Genomic DNA, 18,583 nt, shown 5'->3' with positions numbered 1-18,583 from the left:
ATGTCTAAGCATCCAAACTCTTTCACGTGCTCTCACACTTCTGACACACCCAGGAGAGGAAACTCAAAGTACAGCAAAACTTGCATACCATGTTCAGGTTTGAACCTGCCCCAGACATCACGAGCAACGGGCGAATCTGACTGAAAAATGGAGGACACCGCACCTCGTAGGGTAGCCATACTTTAAATCATTCCGTTATATAATTCAATTTTTTTAAAAAAGAGGGGAATAATTTATAAAAATTAACGTAATATGGTGTTAAATAAACTGTTGACCTATCAGTGAGTGCTCATAAATTGAATAAAAAGTCATTTTTTTTAGAGACAATTTGGTTTCTCTTTAAAACAAAACAGTGTTTTTTTAAACCACCATCTGTAAAGGAAGTTAATTGAGGAAACAGGTGCTGGTGGATGATTGTGTAGCTTTAACAAAATATAAGTATTGTATCCTTCACAACTGCTGATATTACAATTACTTCCCATGCATGTAAAATCCTGAGTTTCACAAACCTGTATGCTGGGTTTTTGCTTCCAAGAAGCCTTTAAATTCGTGGAACTGGTATCCCAAACTAAAACCAGAGTCCTGGATTGTATTTCATGTCTCACAAGTATGTGAAAACAGCTCCACTCCCACACAACCCCAGTGCAGCCCTGTGCTGTTTTTATCTAAAAGGCTGATTAAGAAACCTCCCTTCCCAGCTGCAGAGGACAGAGCTGTCTTCACAGGTTTCGTGTCGCGAGTTTATAAATTTGACTTATCACTCTAGTGATCCGGTGAAAACAACAGGTGACACAGGGTCACAGAGGACTGATAAGAAGAAAGAGGTCAACATCGTTGAGAGTTTCTTTTTATTGTTCAATGCATGGCCACACACATATACTGGTTTTCTTTTGCACAGTGCAAGATGGGACAGTCACTATGGAAATGGTGATGTAGATGGGGTACATTTTAGGAGTTTACAGGGGTCCCACCTTCCTCGGGGAAAAGCCAGCTAGCTCCTTCTCTTTTCTTAGCCTCCACAACGACTAGCTACAACACGAGGCCAATCGGCTTCTAGCTACCCTCCTCACACTAACGTTACACCTCGATAAATAGATTCTAGGCTCCTTTTAATTTTCAGAACCGAAGGTTTGTTTAGTTGATCCACGCACGACAGCAACCCCTTTCTTTTCCCTTAAACATTCTTGCATATCTCATTCAGATTTAGCTTAGAAAAAGCAAAATAAACAACATCATTTGGGTACAAAAATAAAATCCAAATTAAAACCTTTAACAGGGCAACGCCTGTCATGTGTTTTTTTTCCTTTTCTCATACTGAGATAGCACAATACATAAGTCACTGGTCACAAAAGTACACTGCAAATAAAGAAAACAAACCCCCCCCCCCAAAAAAAAGCCACATAGGAAAGAAACCGCTCCCAGAGAAGTCTTCCTCAACCCTTCCTAGAGGCTGACGAGCTACGAGATGAGGGCTGGAAGCCTCGAGCGTCAGGTGAACAGAGCACGTTTTCTCTGTCTCGAAGCTGTCGTCATACAGCCTTGACTTTACAAAAACACAGCCCCACCACACTCGCACATTCTTGACCCTGCTTCTCAAATACAGACTGATGGGAAAGGGGAAAAAGGGAACGGAAATCCAAACCACTGCTCTAAATATCTATATGGATTCAGCTTGAATGTGTTTGTGTGCTCGCCGTTTCTCTCAACACGTATGTACTCGTTTGCTAACATATACAGTGTATTCCTGGTTAGGGAGTGAACCAGGGGCACTTAAAATTGTGTAGCGTCATCCCGCCATTTCCTCACCCCGACCACTAGGGGTCACTCTTTATGTTTAGGATTAGGAGTGGGAGATCTGCGTCGTTTCGCCCGCCTTTCTCTTTTTTTAGTTACTTTAAAAAAAATTTTTTTTTTTAACTCCACTATTCACTTTTCCAACCCTCTAAGCTTTTTAACTCCTCGATCCAGCTTTCTTTGAGTTGTTTTTTTGCCTTTGGAGACGCAGATACACACAGAGCAAAAGAGTGGGAGAAAGAGAGAGGGAGCAAGTGTTGTGATCGATCAGCTGTTCGCAGCGCCGACAGCTGCTCCCCTTTTGACCTCTCAGCCAATCTCCTTCCACTGACGGTAGAACTCCACGATGTTCTTCAGCTCCATACCTGCTGAGCCAGCCGCCTGGATCGCCGCCTGGTGGAGACAAACGAGGCACGAAGATAAACAAAGTATTTCTCAAATTTGTACATTTTTAAGTTCAGTAGGCAGAACTTGTCCACAGTCTGCAAGCAGTGACAAAGCTTGTCACCTTCTCAGACCAAAAGGCAAGTTTATTTGTATAGCACAATTCAACAACAAGGTGATTCAAATTTTTATTTAAAATTGATTTAAACAAACAAACAAACAAAACAGTATATAAAATCAAAAATTAGAACAGTAGATAAAATCAGTAGTTAAAATGTAAGTTTTGAAATTTAAGCTTAAAAGTGTGGATTTGGTGCTTTATTCAAATGCAGCTGAGAACAGGTGAGTCTTCAACCTGGATTTAAATAAACTGAGTGTTTCAGCTGATCTGAGGCTTTCTGGGAGTTTGTTCCAGACATGTGGAGCATAAAAGCTGAATGCAGCTTCTCCGTGTCTGGTTCTGACTCTGGGAACTGATAAAAGACCGGATCCAGATGACCTGAGGGATCTGGAAGATTCATACTGGGTCAGGAGGTCACTGATGTATTTTGGTCCTAAACCATTCAGAGCTTTATAGACCAGCATCAGAACTTTAAAGTCTATCCTCTGACGGACAGGCAGCCAGTGTAAAGACCTCAGAGCTGGACTGATGTGGTCCACTTGTTTGGTCTTAGTGAGGACTCGAGCAGCAGAGCTCTGAATGAGCTGTAGTTGTCTGACTGATTTTTTTTAGGTAGACCTGTAAAGATGCTGTTACAGTAATCAAGTCTACTAAAGATGAATGCATGGACTAGTTTTTCCAGTTTTTCCAAAAATAAACTTCACCTACAGACCCAGTGAGTTAAACACAAAAGTACAACAGGAAACACAGGAAAGTGCAACACCACGAAAGCCTGAAAGAATGTGAGAAGCTGAACCCTTCACTTCTCGTTTTAGTATTGCCCAGACTGAGGTAACATCCTATGGGCTTCCTGGATGCAGACTTTTTAATGTATTTCTTTACGTTATCATTTTTCATGTTCTTTTTCTATTTTTTGTTCAGCTTTTGGTTTTCCTTTGTTTCCTGCACCACCTCTGCTCCATCTGCTAGCAGTGATAGATGAGGTGAATGTGGGATGGTGACTTTGAGGTCAAACTTTCCAGACATTTGTAGCAGATGCAACTAGGGCTGCTCAATTAATCGAATTTTAATCTCGATTACGATCTGGGCTTTCAACGATCATTAAAAATGACTGAGCCGATTATTAGCCCCTCCCTCGTGCTTTACTCTCGCGCTGCTCCGTGTGGCGAATCGAGCGCACCTCTCTGCATTTCGAACACGTGTCACAACAATTAAGAGCAGCGGTCTCCAACCTTTTTTGCGCCACGGACCGGTTTATGCCCGACAATATTTTCATGGACCGGCCTTTAAGGTGTCGCGGATAAATACAACAAAATAAAACTAGTACCGGTACCGAAAAAAAGAAGATTTATTCATAACACACGTGAAAAGACCCAGGAAAACTGAGTAAACGATAAAAACGAAAACAAAATAACGCTGAAAACCGATAAAAACTATACATTTCACACCTGAGCCTCAACTCTTGCGGCTCACGGACCGGTACCGGTCCGAGGCCCGGGGTTGGGGACCGCTGATGAAGAGGACCCGAGAGAAGCTCGGAAAGCTCAGCAGAAGTTATTTGGAGAGGAGAGTGACTGCCGTTGGTTGAAAAGAGGTAAAAAAACCTTGAGTGGTGTGGAAACATTATGGGTTCGCGGAGTCAGACGTGGATCAAGTAGACACAGTGTGTAAACTTTGATACAGTGTCGTAGCTGCACCACAGAGCAACACTGCAAAGTTCACTAAACACAGATGTTTACATTTTTCATTTATTTCTTATATTGCAAACATTTGCACTGTTATCAGTATTTGCACACTATTTTATATAATTTTTTGACAATCTTTAAAGTCATTATTCAACACATTGTTATTGTTAAATAAACATAGTCAAATAATCGAGATCTCAATTTCAGTGAAAATAATCGTGATTATCATTTTTGTCATAATCGAGCAGCCCTAGATGCAACTATAGTATAAATCTTAGGTGACTTCCTTCTCGAATTACCGCATTCACAAGACTTTCAGAAAACCTGACCTCTGACCCTTGAGGTTGAGTTCACTGAGATTCAAATACATCCGAGATCTTTAGCAGATACACCTTTGGTATCAATTTGAAGCTCCTATGTCACCTCATTCTCGAGTTAACGCAATCACAAATGCCGCGTGCCTGCCTGCAGAGGTGACGACAATAGCCTTTTATGGCTGAGCGGTAAAATTACAACAAAGCCCGACTCCTTGAAAGCAGAAATATTTAAAAATGAGGAGTGACTCAAGACTTTTGCACGGTGCTGTACCTTAGAAAATACTGATCCGTGTTTAACAGTGATGAACACAAAGCAGTGAAGACGGCACTGAAGCCAAAAGAGCAGAAACTAAAGGTGGGAAAGATCCTGAGTGCTCGTGTCTGTGAGATAAAACATACAGCGAGTTACTGACCTTCATCGCTGCTGACCGAGAGCAAAGCTCCTCTACTTCATGGCCTGTAAGAATGGTCACCATACCGGCTGTATCTTCATCTCCGTTGCTCTGGGAGACTGTTAGCTGACGGCAACTATCCACCATCTTGTACAGATGCCTAGAAACAAGGAAACTGGGTCAGTCAAGCTGGAAGTCATATTCAAGGGAACAAATAAGGCGTCAGCAGGAGGGAAGTAGAGCTTACCAGGCTTCGATGTCCTGCCGCTTCAGCTTATCTCTCTCAAAACTTCGACCAGACTCCTTCTGGCAGCGGATGTATCTACAGAGAAAGAAAGAAATAAGATTTAAAGAGAGTTTTTATTGAGATAAATGTTTCATCTCACAACTTAACCCACCTGTTGCCTTTACGAAATTCAGACTCCAGGAAGCGGATTCCATCCCTCGCACCAGCGTTTTCCTTCTTTAACCTGTCAAGTCCATCAATCACTAAAAGAAAAGGAGAGTCCACATTAAACACCTGGGCAAACAGCAACTCCAGCGCTCAGGTCTGGAGCTTGATTCTGACTCGTACGCTTTGAGCAGATGAAGCTAGAACTGAGCTCATTTAATTGTTGTTATATTTTGCCTCTCTGCGAGTCAGTGAACAGTGACGGGAGTGCACGGGGGTGGTGCCAGGGGAATAATGTGCCAGCCAGAGATGATTTACTCCACATGGAATGCAGGTATGCACCCAAACCAATCAGTGACTAGGTCACCGCAAACTGGCACATGTGACCGACTGCTGCTGTCTAGTGTCATTAGTCAGGAAGCAGCTCGGTACACACTAAATAAACCAGAGCTGTCATAACCACTAGAGAGGATTTTTTCTTCTTTTTTTTTAGGGCAACAAATAATTATAAAATCAATTTCCTGTTAATAATCAGTTAATTTTTTTAGGCTAGAAGAAGTTATAAAATAGTGAAGATTGCTTGTAATGTTCAAGCGCCTCAAAAATAACAAGACAAACCAGCAAATACTGATTTTATAAGTCGTTTGAAATCTTAAATTGATTTTCACGATGACTGATAACAGATTTATCAGTTTGTTTCAGCACCACTCATTCCTTTCACAATCTGTGTTACGTTACATGTCACAGCCTGGCTCTAAATTTATGTATTTATCACCTCAAAATTCTACATACAACATCCCACAATGACAAAGTGAAAAAGGTTTGCTTCATGTTGTTGCACACAGTGGCCTTTCTGTACAAATTCTGTATGGGGAAATAAAAACTAGCCTCCATCTGTGACAAACTCGCCCACAAAAGCAACAAGACTGTGTTGAAAATATGTTTAACCTCAATTAGTAAAGAAAGACAAAAGAAAGAAAAAAGTGAGGCTTCATTTCCTAAAACTTAAATACATGTTTGCTTATAGAAAAACATGAACACACATCGACTTCTAAGTAAGGTAACCCAGACTCTTCGTCTTCACCAACACGTGGATCAGTCGTGTTTATGAGCACAGTCACTATCACAGGTTTCTGAGCCACAAAAAATCCTCCTCTTAACAACTTTTGGACTTGATTAACTTTATTAATAATCTATTTAAACTTGCATGTTTGTGCCAATCAGGATTTTCTGCAAGTGTCACCAATATATAGTTTTAAATATGTATTTTATGACTACAATAATTACATTAATACCAAAATATAAAAGGGATCAGTTCTTTCCTGTATTCCCAGCCGTATGCAGGAATATTTTCCAATAATAACTGAAATGAAAACAATCTAAAGCCATAAAAGAAACAGAAAATAGACGACTAGACTATTTTTAGTTAATTAGTTTGCCTGTTATCACATTTGAGATACTGCAGTCTGGGAAATTAACACTCAAAATACCTACAGCAGGTGAGGGAAAATATTTAAGACTTTGTTTATCGGTACAGAAAAAAGGTTTCAACTCTTTCACCCGTAAACACGACATCTGACAACCTTTTTGCTTTGGAAGCCTGAAAACTGGCAGAAACTTCAGTTCAGAAAAGAGAAACCAGGATTACCCCACGAGGGATCTGAGAAGGAAAGCGTTAAGACAACCTGGTATTTTTCCTGCATAATCTTGGCCTCGGGTCCAATTCTAGCGGTGAGTAACATTGTGCGAATTTATGGAGAGGCTTTTAAGACTTATTTTTTATAAAGGATTAGGTTCAGACTGATATTTTGCTCTGTCATCCTATGAAGCACAATCACTGAACAAGAGAAAGATCCCTGTAAATCCATTAATCCCCACCACCTATGTGGGGAAATGGTACAAACAGCGGCTGTGTACTGCTGTTCCAGACAAAAGATGCCACGGTGCACTGACCTGTTCGTGGGATGATGATGATAAAGCAGCCGCTACCAGCCAGCTGCCGGATGAGGTTCAGATGCTGGCACAGAGCAGCTGTGTCTGGCACCAGGTAGGGAGACATGGATGACTGGGCTTTAGGCTGCTGAAGGCTGCCCTCTAGCTGTGACACCTCCAACTGCAAGGAGAGGACAGAAGAAAGGAACCCAACTCGTTATTAGGGGTGGGGGAAAAAATTGATACTATGTAGTATCGTGATATTTTGTTTGCTAATAATGTATCGATACAGGGACAGCAGAAATCGATATTTTGTTACAAACAATTTTTTTGTGGAATGGAACATGCTCTGACTTCAGAGCATGTTGATCCTTTTTCTGAGCAAGAATCCTGACATTCCTTCACTGTCTAAATGTGTTTAACTTGTTTTATGGCAGCAATAAACATGACAGTTTACTTATTTTAATTTAAGACATGTTTTATTTTAATTAAGTTTAAAACTTTTTTATTTAATGTAAAATTATATTTTGTTTTAATTTACTTTCAAATTCTTCAGTTGCTGAAGGGGCTGCATAGTTTTCATAAACTGCATAGTTCAGAATAGCTATAATTGTACCAGATGGTTGCGTTCAGTTAAGTTGGACTAGACTGTAATACAAACCGTTCAGTTTGTCAACAATAAAACTGAAATGAGAGAAAGACTGAGTGTGAGACTTTATTAGATAAAATGAATATTGATAAAGTTTACCTTTATGTACAGAATCTGAATATCGCAAAATATTTTAAAAAATTGCAATAATATCGTATCGTGAGTTGTATGGTGATTCCCACCTCTACTCGTTATGATCTGTAATTAAATTAAGAAGCGTGTAGATTTTATTTTAACATGTATTGTAGTCAGTGATGGATGCTTGTAGTCTAATAAACAATGTCACTCCTTGCAAACTTTCTCTTCTCAAGATTTCTCCAATAAATTTTATGAACATTTTGTCACAGCTGATAAAAGATAATTACATTCTGATGACACTGGTGCACATGGCATTCGATATACTACATAATGTATTTACTATTGTTGCATGTCTCCCGCTGCCCCCTGTTGGTTACCTGTATATCACTAAGCTCTGTGGTCTGGCCTTACAAACTGGAAGCTACCAAACGTGAGCAGGAGGTTGTCTCTCATGGTCTCTCCTGTCTTCAGTTTGTTTTTGTATGATTTAGAGTCATTTCTGATGGACTCAGTGGTCATATTTTTATTTCTATTAGATTTAGATCTAATGTTTGTTTACGTCAGAGACAGGAAATCTGCAGCGGAGTAGTCGGAGTTGCTTCCTTTCTTCTTGTTAACTTTGGCCGGCCAATCAGGCTCATGTTTTATGTTAATGATGGATTATTGTTAATTACAGCTGTTTTTTTCTTCTTATCAACACTCTGGTTGATTATGTTGGCCCTCTTTTGCAGTAAACCTTTCAGAACACTTTGTGTGTGTTTTTCATCACTAAAGAGGGAGGCTGTTCTCATATCCAGCACTTCTTAGAGACGCACACGTTCTCTTTGAGCAGGTCCTATGATGCATAAGCAGCAGCAATACTCTCACTTGCAGACAGTTGTTTTTTAACCTAAAACGAATCTTAATAATTAAACCAATCATTAACCAATTAGTAAACATCACCATTTCATGATTTGTTAATTGTAAAGAAACTATAATTAACTATATTTATAATACCATAATTAGTCATCAATTTACTGTGTATTAGGGATTGTTATAAAGCGATAACAACACAAAGAGTCAGGGGACAGTAACTAAAAGAAAAACCTGTAGTCGAAGCTGGGCCATGTCCCTCATTAATCGATTTCGACGAGCCTCCTCTTCAGCCTGGACAAACAAAAACAAACAAACAAAGAAAACGGGGTCAATATGTAAAAAAACAAAACAAAAACATGTTGGGTTCCAGGTCATTATATATTTATTTTATAGGTCCTAATATAAAAACACTTACACAACACCACAGGTTTTTAAAAATTTTAAACTGTGTAATGACTAAAATGTTAATCACCATGCGAAACTGGGCCTTGGCCTGCTGCACCAGATTATCCTGTTTGGACTGACTAACGCTGGTGAAGATGCCCGCCTCTGGGTTAAAGTGCAGCACGTTGCCTTGGAGACTTGTCAGGAAGTGGCCAAAGCTGCGAATACAACACACTCGTACCACACACTGAAAGAAACACAAAGACAAAAGAAACAACAACAAACTTTAATGATGCAAATATTTAGAACTGAGGATATCTGATTACACATTTAGACTTCACAGGAGTTTTACTCAAATATTTCCATCTCTGTACTTAACTATATCTGAAAATATGTTGCAGTAGTGGTTTGAGGAAGTATTTGGTTGTCATTTTTGAACACCAGCTCACTGCATATTTGTCGAATGGACAGTCATATACTAGAGGTGGGAATCACCATACATCCCACGATACAATATTATCACAATACTTAACGCACGATACGATATTACTGCAATTTTTTTTTAAATATTTTGCGATATTCAGATTCTGTACATAAAGGTAAACTTTATCAATATTCATTTTATCTAATATCAAAGTCTCACACTCAGTCTTTCTCTCATTTCAGTTTTATTGTTGACAAACTGAACGGTTTGTATTACAGTCTAGTCCAACTTAACTGAACCAACCATCTGGTACAATTATAGCTATTCTGAACTATGCAGTTTATGAAAACTATGCAGCCCCTTCAGCAACTGAAGAATTTGAAAGTAAATTAAAACAAAATATAATTTTACATCAAATAAAAAAGTTTTAAACTTATTTTAATTTAAGACATGTTTTATTTTAATTAAGTAAACTGTCATGTTTATTGCTGCCATAAAAAAAGTTAAACACATTTGGACAGTGAAGGAATGTCAGGATTCTTGCTCAGAAAAAGGATCAACATGCTCTGAAGTCAGAGCACAAAAACCTTTTTGTAACAAAATATCGATTTCTGCTGTCCCTGTATCGATACATTATTAGCAAATAAAATATCACCATACTACACAGTATCCATTTTCCCCCACCCCTATCATATACCAGTTATCACTGTCTTTAACACCACAGATGGTGAAGTGCATCTTGATTTGTCAGCAAAGGCAGAAACAGCAGAATGTTTTTATGTTGGCCAGGTCTAAAGTCAGTAAGATCAGTTTATCTGTAGGTTGAGTTCTAAGTCGATTAAATAACTTATTTTGGTTCATAACACACACACACACTAACACACACACACACACACACACACGATTCAAATCAACAGTCCAAAGTCTGGAAGTATTTAGGTCACTATTACATGACACTATTTTTCTGCTAATCGACTATTAAGTAATGCTTTCAGCTCTAATTTCAATTACTAATTTCATTAAATGTGTAAATCTTATTGCATTTTAAGTGATTCTTTAATAAAACCATGTTTTTGTCTGTATTTATTGTAGTTTTTGTTTGTCTACATTTATTTTTGCAATCTTATGTTGCAATCTTTGTAGACCGTACAATGACCATCCGCGCTGAATCTTTGTCTGATCTATGATGCATGGCTGCTCCGCTTGGTGGCGTAGTACATTGATCACGTTAATCATGATAACAGCAGGATGACATAACAACAAGCAAATAATCTGTGCTGCAACACCTCAGACTAGAATTTCTTCTTTGTTTTCTTAAATCCATTTCTTATGTTGTTTTTTTTCTACAACATTTGTGGGTATTGTGTTGATTTTATGTTGTGCTCTCATTGGCTGGTTTGACAGACACAATTCTGGATTTCTCATATTGTCTGAATTTTGTCCCTTTACAACAGCCAATTTTGAACTTCTCTTTGTAGCACTGTTGTTTGGAGTCACGGCCAAAGATATCAACACCATTCTTTCACACGTGCCATCTTTTTCTCAAAATAACCGAAATTTCAGTGTTTACCCAGCTTAAGACAATAAATCAGAGACAGACAATTTCCTTTTGTGCCTTCAGCCTGCACTTAATTTGATGTGCATGTATGAGTCTGAGTGCCTGTACCTCTTGTAGGGGACTGAGGGAGGAGTTGCGCCGGGAAAAGTCAAGGCGGCGGTGGGCTACACCGAGAGCAGGCAGGTGTCGCAGAGCCAGATCCTCAGGCAGCAGCAGACTCTGGACCAAATCCGGTCGCTCACACTCATTTAACAACTCTGTCACTTCAGCGTTCAGACTGAGCTCTGCAGCAACAACACACAAATACAAATGAGTACCGTAAATGTAGACTCAGAGCACACTCACCAGAGTGTTTAAGTCACACAGGGAGATAACTATTCAGTGCGAGAGCTGAGCGTTACACAGTATTGTCAGTAAAGTGAGTGTACAGTACAGGGATGAGATCAGAGCTCAGATGTAAGCACAACAATAAAAATCACCTAATTGCATTGAAAATAATGTGCTGTTTTAACCCTTTAAAACCGGTCAGAGCGGGCATGCTCTGTTTTGCGTAACTATTTTTAAATCCCGGTAGCTCTGCAACCACGTAAGCTAGCGCAATAATTTTTTTTATGAAACCGGAGGAGTTGTACTTACATCTTATGCCATCAGCTTGTCCTCGGTCACAGTTTCCTTCCACATATAGCTTTGCAAAAACTGCATAAAAACCACTTGCAGCAACAAAAACATAATATTCCAAAAACACGCTTTGCCGATCCGATCAGCTGTTCATAACACTTCCTACGTTGGAATAGACGCCAGCGCGAACTTTTGCATGTCCGCCATTACCTGCCCGAAACCGGAAGTGGCATCATTTTTGCGGAAATTTAGTTTTTTTTACCATCAGGGCCTCATGAGCCTTTATTGGTGTTTTTAAAAGTTATGTTTGACTTTATGACTTTCTGTGTCGTTTCTGGGATGCTTAGGACTCATATTGCACTGCTGGAAATAGTTTATTTTGATGCATATGCTGCTTTTTTGCAAATTTGCATTATAACATTTATTTTCGTTTTTCCTGCAGTATATGAAAATTGGTGTATTTCAAAAATAAAACTATGAAGACACTCAAAATAAATTTCCTGTGGTGGGAAACTATTTTGTGCACCTTTTTTGTATTTACAGTTTTGAGGGATAAGCCTCTTAAATTTCTCTAACTAGAAATATATGTTAAAAAAACAAAAACGATTTTCAATTTTTTTGTAGTTTATTGCACTTTTTTGCAATTTATGTAATTACTATGCACTTAATGCATACATATTATTAAGATTTAGGCTATAATGGTTGTATTGATGTATATCAGCTTGAAATGCTCCCAAAAATGGCTCCACAGCATGTAAAAATATAATATAAGCTCTGGCGGACTTGGTTCTATGGAAGGTCTTAAAGGGTTAATAACATGTTTCACCGTGGTGACACACTCACAACACACCATTTGTTTTACCGCTTTACATCTCCTGAGCAACATAGTGTTATTTGGTTTGTGTTTCCAAGAAATAAATAAGAGATAATTAGGCTAAGAATAAAGAAATGCTCTTGAATGAGGCTCAGAGTGCGTAGTAATATCTATAAGATCTAGATTTTAATCTTTAAGGACACAGGAGGAAAAAAAATGGCAGATCCCGACTGCCGTTGAGACAAGCAGAAATCTCTGTGCAGTGCAGTCAACCAGTAACTCACCAGCCTCGAGCATCTTGCTGCCATCTGGTAGCAGGTTCAGCAGCACAGACAGTCGGTTCCACAGGCTTTGAGAACTCTGCAGAGAACACAGATGATCAGTTTGTGAAATACAATCCTGAAAAGTCATCATTTCGTAAACAAAGCAGGAAAAATCTGTCACCTCACCTGCGCACACATGAGGATAATATCGGTATTTGTCCGTAGCCAGTCAAGAAACACCTTAACAACCTGGATTAACCCCTGATTGGTCATAATCTCCAGTTTCTCTAAGAGGGTTTTTTCACTATGTACTGACTCAGTGCTGTGTTGACTTCCTTCCGAATCAGAGTCCAAGTCTGGTGAATTAGGAAAAATGAGCCAAAAGACAAGCTTGATTAGAACACTGTAAACCCTGTGATCAGATGACTGAGCATCATAAAGGCAACACTGACTTTATGTTTTATATAAAATTATGTTAAACATTACCATTTTCACTGGTTCCATTGGCAGTACCGGGGTTCATTTCACAGGGGGAATCTCCAGGAGGAGGAGGAGGAGGAGGAGTCTCTTGGGAGGGGGGAGCTGAGCTGTCAGTAGGGGTTGGAATACTCGGGGAAGACGAAGCATGAGGCCTTAAAAGCATGTTACTGAATGTTGGCGCCAGGCGAAAGCATCTTTTAGCCTGGAAGAGCTGAGAAGACATGGCCTGCAGGTTACTGCTAATGCTGGAGTCACTGGACATGAGAGGCCCATTGGTGGTCGGAGGGGTGTCGGTGGTATCCCTCTCTCCTGCGTCTTCCTTTGGTTGGTCCTCATCTTCATCATCCTGGTGCTCCCGGGCGTGACCCTCTGAGTTTTCAGAGTTTTCCGTGTCCTCTATGTCTTCTAGGTCTGAGCGAGACTCTTGACTGTTCATGTCTGAATCAGTTTCTACATCAAATGCTGTTCCTCCTTCCTCCTCCTCCTCAGAGCCGCTTCCCCAGCTGCCCTCCTCGCCCAAGGCATCTCTCTTGGGCTCCTTCTTCACAGACGACGAGTTGACTGGCGTTCCTGTTGTGGTCGCGCCTGTTGAATCGGCACGGCCCGCTCTTTCTTCATCGTCATCTTCTTCTTCTTCACTCTCGAAGCCTTCGCTCAAGTCGCTTTCGTCCTCTCCGTGACCGTCTTTGCGAGCACAGCGGCGACGGCGGAGTCGAGAAAGGCGGCTGTACTTCTTCTTCTGCCTCTGCTTCTCTTCGTTCATCTTGCGTTGTTCTTCTATGCTGCCGTGCTTGTTGGCTGCAACCCTTTCAGAGCCATCTTCATCCTTATCCTCCTCATCCTCTTGCTCCAGGGAACCATTTTGCAAATGCCTTTCACCAGAGGGATCTGTCGGTGCAGCTGTCAGATCCTTCATGTCCAGATCGTCTGGAAAGAGATAAAAACTGCATCTTAATTTCATTCAGGTTCTTTGAGGATGTTTCTCTGGAAAAAAATACTTTTAACTATATATTTCACTAAACATTAGTATGTTCAGTGAAATAAATAATGCTTATTCACTCAGAGGAACTTTAATTTCTCTCAATATACAACCAAGTTAAGCAAATGCTTTGTAAAAATAAAGAAACTTCACAAGAGCTTGAGTTTTACCAAAAGATGTTTACTTTAAACCACAAAAATACTGGTGGAGCCAGTGGTACCCCTCAGCCTTGTAGTAGATACACATATGGTAACAATCTGAAAATCATACATCACCTTGATCTTAGGTTATCACATTCACAGCATTCAGAAAACTTCTGACCTTCAGGTCAAGGTCACTAAAATTCGAACCAGTCCGGATTTTTAGTAGATACACCCATGGTATCATTTTGAAACTTCTCCATCTGCCTTTTACGGCTGAGGGGTGTGAGGGCTTACCATTATAAATAAAAACTAAGACAATGTCTTAGGCATTAGGGCAGGACAAAAATATCTGGTAGCACCTTCTTTATTTATAGCGTGTGATTAAAATAAAATGCAAAGACACGACTTCCTTCCTTTTCTTGGAGTTCTCTTATGTGCATAGTGTCAGGAGTTTTCATCACTTTATAACTGTTTGCTTCTGTCCTGCTTTGTGCTGACATATACTGTGTTGTTCACATAAGCAAATTCTCCATAATGCTGTCCTTATTTAGGCTTTTTAGTTTAGACTCAACATTAAAAAGGCTGAATAGTGCCAATGAGCTCCATTAAAGTTATAATCAACATTCATTGTTGGAACAGGGTGTGTGCACACGCAACAAGGAGAGTGCAAGGATGCAAAACCCTGGTATGGTTTTAAAGAGTCAGGTTAAGTAACACATCATCATCATCAGTGTTGGGGAGTAACGGAATACATGTACCGCCGTTACGTATTTAAAATACAAAATATGAGTAACTGTATTCCGTTACAGTTACCGTTTAAAAAGGTGGTATTTAGAATACAGTTACTTTGTTGAAATAAATGGATTACACAGCGGTACTTCCCTGTTTCATATTGTGGCGGGTCAGGACTGTTTGGGTTTTGTTTGACAGCTACGTTCTGTTGTTCCAGGTGGCAGTTACGGTTGCCATGGTTACAGGGTGACGCTCTCTCTGCGTGTTTCCTGGGTGAGAGAGGCCTTTTTGTTGTTGTTGTGCTAAGCTAATAGGCAGAATGCTACCGGTATAGCTCTAAAGAATGTAGCATCATAGGCAGTGTAGTCCGTGCTGCAGGGAGAATGGACTGCCATACACGTTATGTGTCTGTGAGCGAGGGAGGGAGAAAAAGGAAAAGTACGAGCTGTCATCGAGCAAAAACGGGAGCTGGAAGCATGTAAATATAATAATAACCACTGCAGCCAAGAAGAGAGCCTGACGAGCCCAGTTGTAAGTAAGCTATTAAGACTCGACTGTACACCGTGTTCGTGTTTTCCTCCAAAAACAATAAGTTCTGTTGGAGCAGCCTTTCAACGCCTCTCTCTGTCTCTGCTAGCAAAGTTGACCCAGACAACAAAGTAAAGCTAGTTTTCGGCTACGAGCCGACACAGAACCCACTGTATTAGCCAGAGGTCCCTTTACTACGGTTCGGAGCCGCGGACCTTCAGTAACAGTAATAAATCACAGCAATAGTACATTCATGTAGTTGTAAACAGCATGATAATATATTAAGTAATCCAAAGTATTCAGAATACGTTACTCTCATTGAGTAACGTAACGGAATACGTTACAGAATACATTTTGGGGCATGTATTCTGTATTCTGTAATGGAATACATTTTAAAAGTAACCTTCCCAACACATCATTATCATATATCGACACCGTCTCCAATGCATCTTAAAAAGTCCACATACTCATATAGCCAACAGTTGTTCTTGATACTGTGCTGGTTTATGATGGTTTTTATAGCTAAGAAATAGCTTGCAGGTGCATTTTTATGCCTTTTTCCCCAACACACAGGAAAAGAATACATTTCTCTTTCACCTGCAGCGTCCGTCTGAAGTGGAGGCACCTGACTCTCTGCTTCTTCCAGTTCAGCCTGAAGCCGGATGTTGACGTGGTTTACAAGGTGGGAGAAGAGGGCCAGAGTGAATGCTATGGATGCACTGTACTGCTTTGAACCTAAGGACAAAATACACAGAAACACTTAAATAAACACAAGAAATGTTGACTTTTATACCTCTAAAGTTCCAAGTAATTCAGTGCTTTAATGACTAAAAACAAATTGAAAATGGTCTGTTTTGACAACAAAGGCTCAGGGTCGAAATTTCATTCTGGGAGCGAACACGTCTGAAAACTTTTTGTTCACTTGTGGTGATGTAATGAAAAATGAATGAACAAATGAATTCCTTAGAACAGCTTAAATATTACACAACCACCTACCTCCTCTCTTAAGGCTGTGCACTACCATCAGACATGTGACCACCATTTTGAAGATTAGGTTGTCAGGCAGCACAGGATAGGAGCTGTCACTGTGCTGCTGCTGCTCCTCCTCTTCCTCGCTAGGGGTGTGGTGAGCACCGCCATGTGTTGGCGGTGGCAGGTAGAACATCACCAAGTTGAAGTCTTCCAGCACCGACTGGCAGAGTGAAGTCAGCTCCGTTTCCATCAGGCTACATAAAGCACACAAAATAAAGACTTACTGTAGAAACATGATAAATGCACTTCAACAATTTAAAACTTCCGAGGATAACATTGATGGTAAGTGAAAATATAGTTGTGGTTGTACTTTGTGTAAATACATTTGCAATCGAAAGTTGCTTTTATGCAAATCTACAGTCTCTATGAAAACAAACACCTCAGCAAGAAGATTTTATTATAGTAATATAATATTCATAGTTCCACTCTGGGTGTAACAGCCTATAGTTGCTCAAAACATATCAACAGATTACAGCATGAAATGGAAAACACACTTATATTTGACATTTAAATGATCTGTGCCGCACTTTTGTTGACCATTTTCAAGAACGGTCGGGTGGCACATCACTGAACTATGGGGTGGTTACCGCCTTTCCTTTCATATCGGATGGTTCAGAGTATGCTCTGCTATAAAAGGCTGAAGCTCCTTTCCTTAGCATTAAGAAAATCTGAACAGCTCTGATTATGGCCACTACACAGATACTTCCAGGTCAACAAGAGACAAGAACTCAAACTTTTAAAAGGTGATTTTTAAAATAGTTTGTTTGCGTTTTGTTCGACCAGTCTTAAACACGCCACCTAATTACCTAAATTTACTAGAAATAAAAGCAAATTTAAAATCTTTTTTTCCTTTATCTTAATTTTAGACCTGGCCCAGACAGACCAACTACATTTTACTCTTATCCAACAGATCTGTTTTCAAACTTTAGAAAGTTAAATATTTAACTTGACTACCACGTCAGAGGGAAGACGCTATAAACAGATTTGTTAAATATTTACTACACATGAATGTAAAAGCATTTATCTGGCATAAACTGAAAGATAAACTGGTTAAGCATTAAAATACACAAAACCAAATGATTTATTTCCACTGTGGACTTTGATTCTAAAACAGTGTGGGTGCAGAGTCACAACACAAACACAAACCTGTTCTTGGGCTGCAGCAGGCTCTGCAGATACATGAAGCTCACCAGGAGCCGCTTAATGTCTTTCGATCTGCGAAAAAGGTCACAGCAAAAATGATCAACTACAGAGGATTACACACAATAAAAGATCCATTTACTACTTCTATGTTTTGATAAAGAAAAATAAAATGAAATAAAAGCATTTTAAAACGAAAACATCAGTGGTTTTAGAAACATCTGACCTATGACCTCAGCAAAAACAGGAACATGGAAGAGAACATACATACTTTTTAAATTTTAAATATGGTCATATTGTCTATTCTTATTTAATTCACTTAATGTACAGAATTCACCTGCTTGCTGCTTACATGCTACTACTGCACATTCCCCTAATGTATATAATATATAATCTTCTTCTCTCCCCTTTTGCACAAGTCGAGCAGCGTGTCAGGTTACATTTCACTGCGTGTTATACTTGTGTAACTATGCATGTGACGAATAAAAAATCTTGAATACAAACTTGCAGCAATGTCATTAACAACACCTGTTCACAATATTCAGCTCCATGTTTTTTAGATTTTGACTCTTAAGTGAAAACACAGAGAGATTTAATATAGTACAAGCTGCTTACTGGTCATTTATGTATATGGAATAAGAACATTGTTCTCTGTCCAGGTGGGAAAACAAACAATGTTTCCCCTCCTACTACCCCCCACCCACTCCTTTTAAAACATTGTTCATTTTGTCTATATTTGTCTTTTATTCCAACTGATGCCTGTTACTTTTGTTTCTTCAACAATCTAATTTACCCAGTGGAATCATCAATCATTTAATATCATCTGGAGAGAGATGCTGCTTTATTTCACCAGTGGTTAGAGCGGATACGTGATTGAGACAGAGTGCACA

The 18,583-nt window shown here is 39.6% G+C and overlaps 1 protein-coding gene across 1 annotated transcript in view; it reads right to left on the bottom strand.

Moving 5' to 3' along the window:
* Nucleotides 1–831: 831 nt before the first annotated feature.
* Nucleotides 832–18,583, bottom strand: part of smg5 (SMG5 nonsense mediated mRNA decay factor) — a 29,528-nt gene continuing 11,776 nt past the window's right edge. The window contains exons 9-22 of the mRNA XM_087848486.1: nt 17,700–17,768; nt 16,518–16,747; nt 16,119–16,256; nt 13,146–14,066; nt 12,846–13,015; nt 12,681–12,756; nt 11,073–11,248; nt 9,071–9,229; nt 8,830–8,889; nt 7,038–7,197; nt 5,092–5,182; nt 4,941–5,015; nt 4,715–4,853; nt 832–2,187 (exon numbers count right to left, since the gene is read on the bottom strand). Of these exons, the coding sequence (XP_087704612.1) occupies nt 2,104–2,187; nt 4,715–4,853; nt 4,941–5,015; nt 5,092–5,182; nt 7,038–7,197; nt 8,830–8,889; nt 9,071–9,229; nt 11,073–11,248; nt 12,681–12,756; nt 12,846–13,015; nt 13,146–14,066; nt 16,119–16,256; nt 16,518–16,747; nt 17,700–17,768 (2,548 nt within the window). The 3' untranslated portion in view covers nt 832–2,103. The remainder of the gene's footprint in view (nt 2,188–4,714; nt 4,854–4,940; nt 5,016–5,091; nt 5,183–7,037; nt 7,198–8,829; nt 8,890–9,070; nt 9,230–11,072; nt 11,249–12,680; nt 12,757–12,845; nt 13,016–13,145; nt 14,067–16,118; nt 16,257–16,517; nt 16,748–17,699; nt 17,769–18,583) is intronic.

Source organism: Neolamprologus brichardi, chromosome 11, assembly GCF_056152115.1.
Source record: "Neolamprologus brichardi isolate AB-2024 chromosome 11, ASM5615211v1, whole genome shotgun sequence".
NCBI lineage: Eukaryota > Metazoa > Chordata > Actinopteri > Cichliformes > Cichlidae > Neolamprologus > Neolamprologus brichardi.
This window is presented reverse-complemented; position numbering and strand designations above follow the sequence as displayed.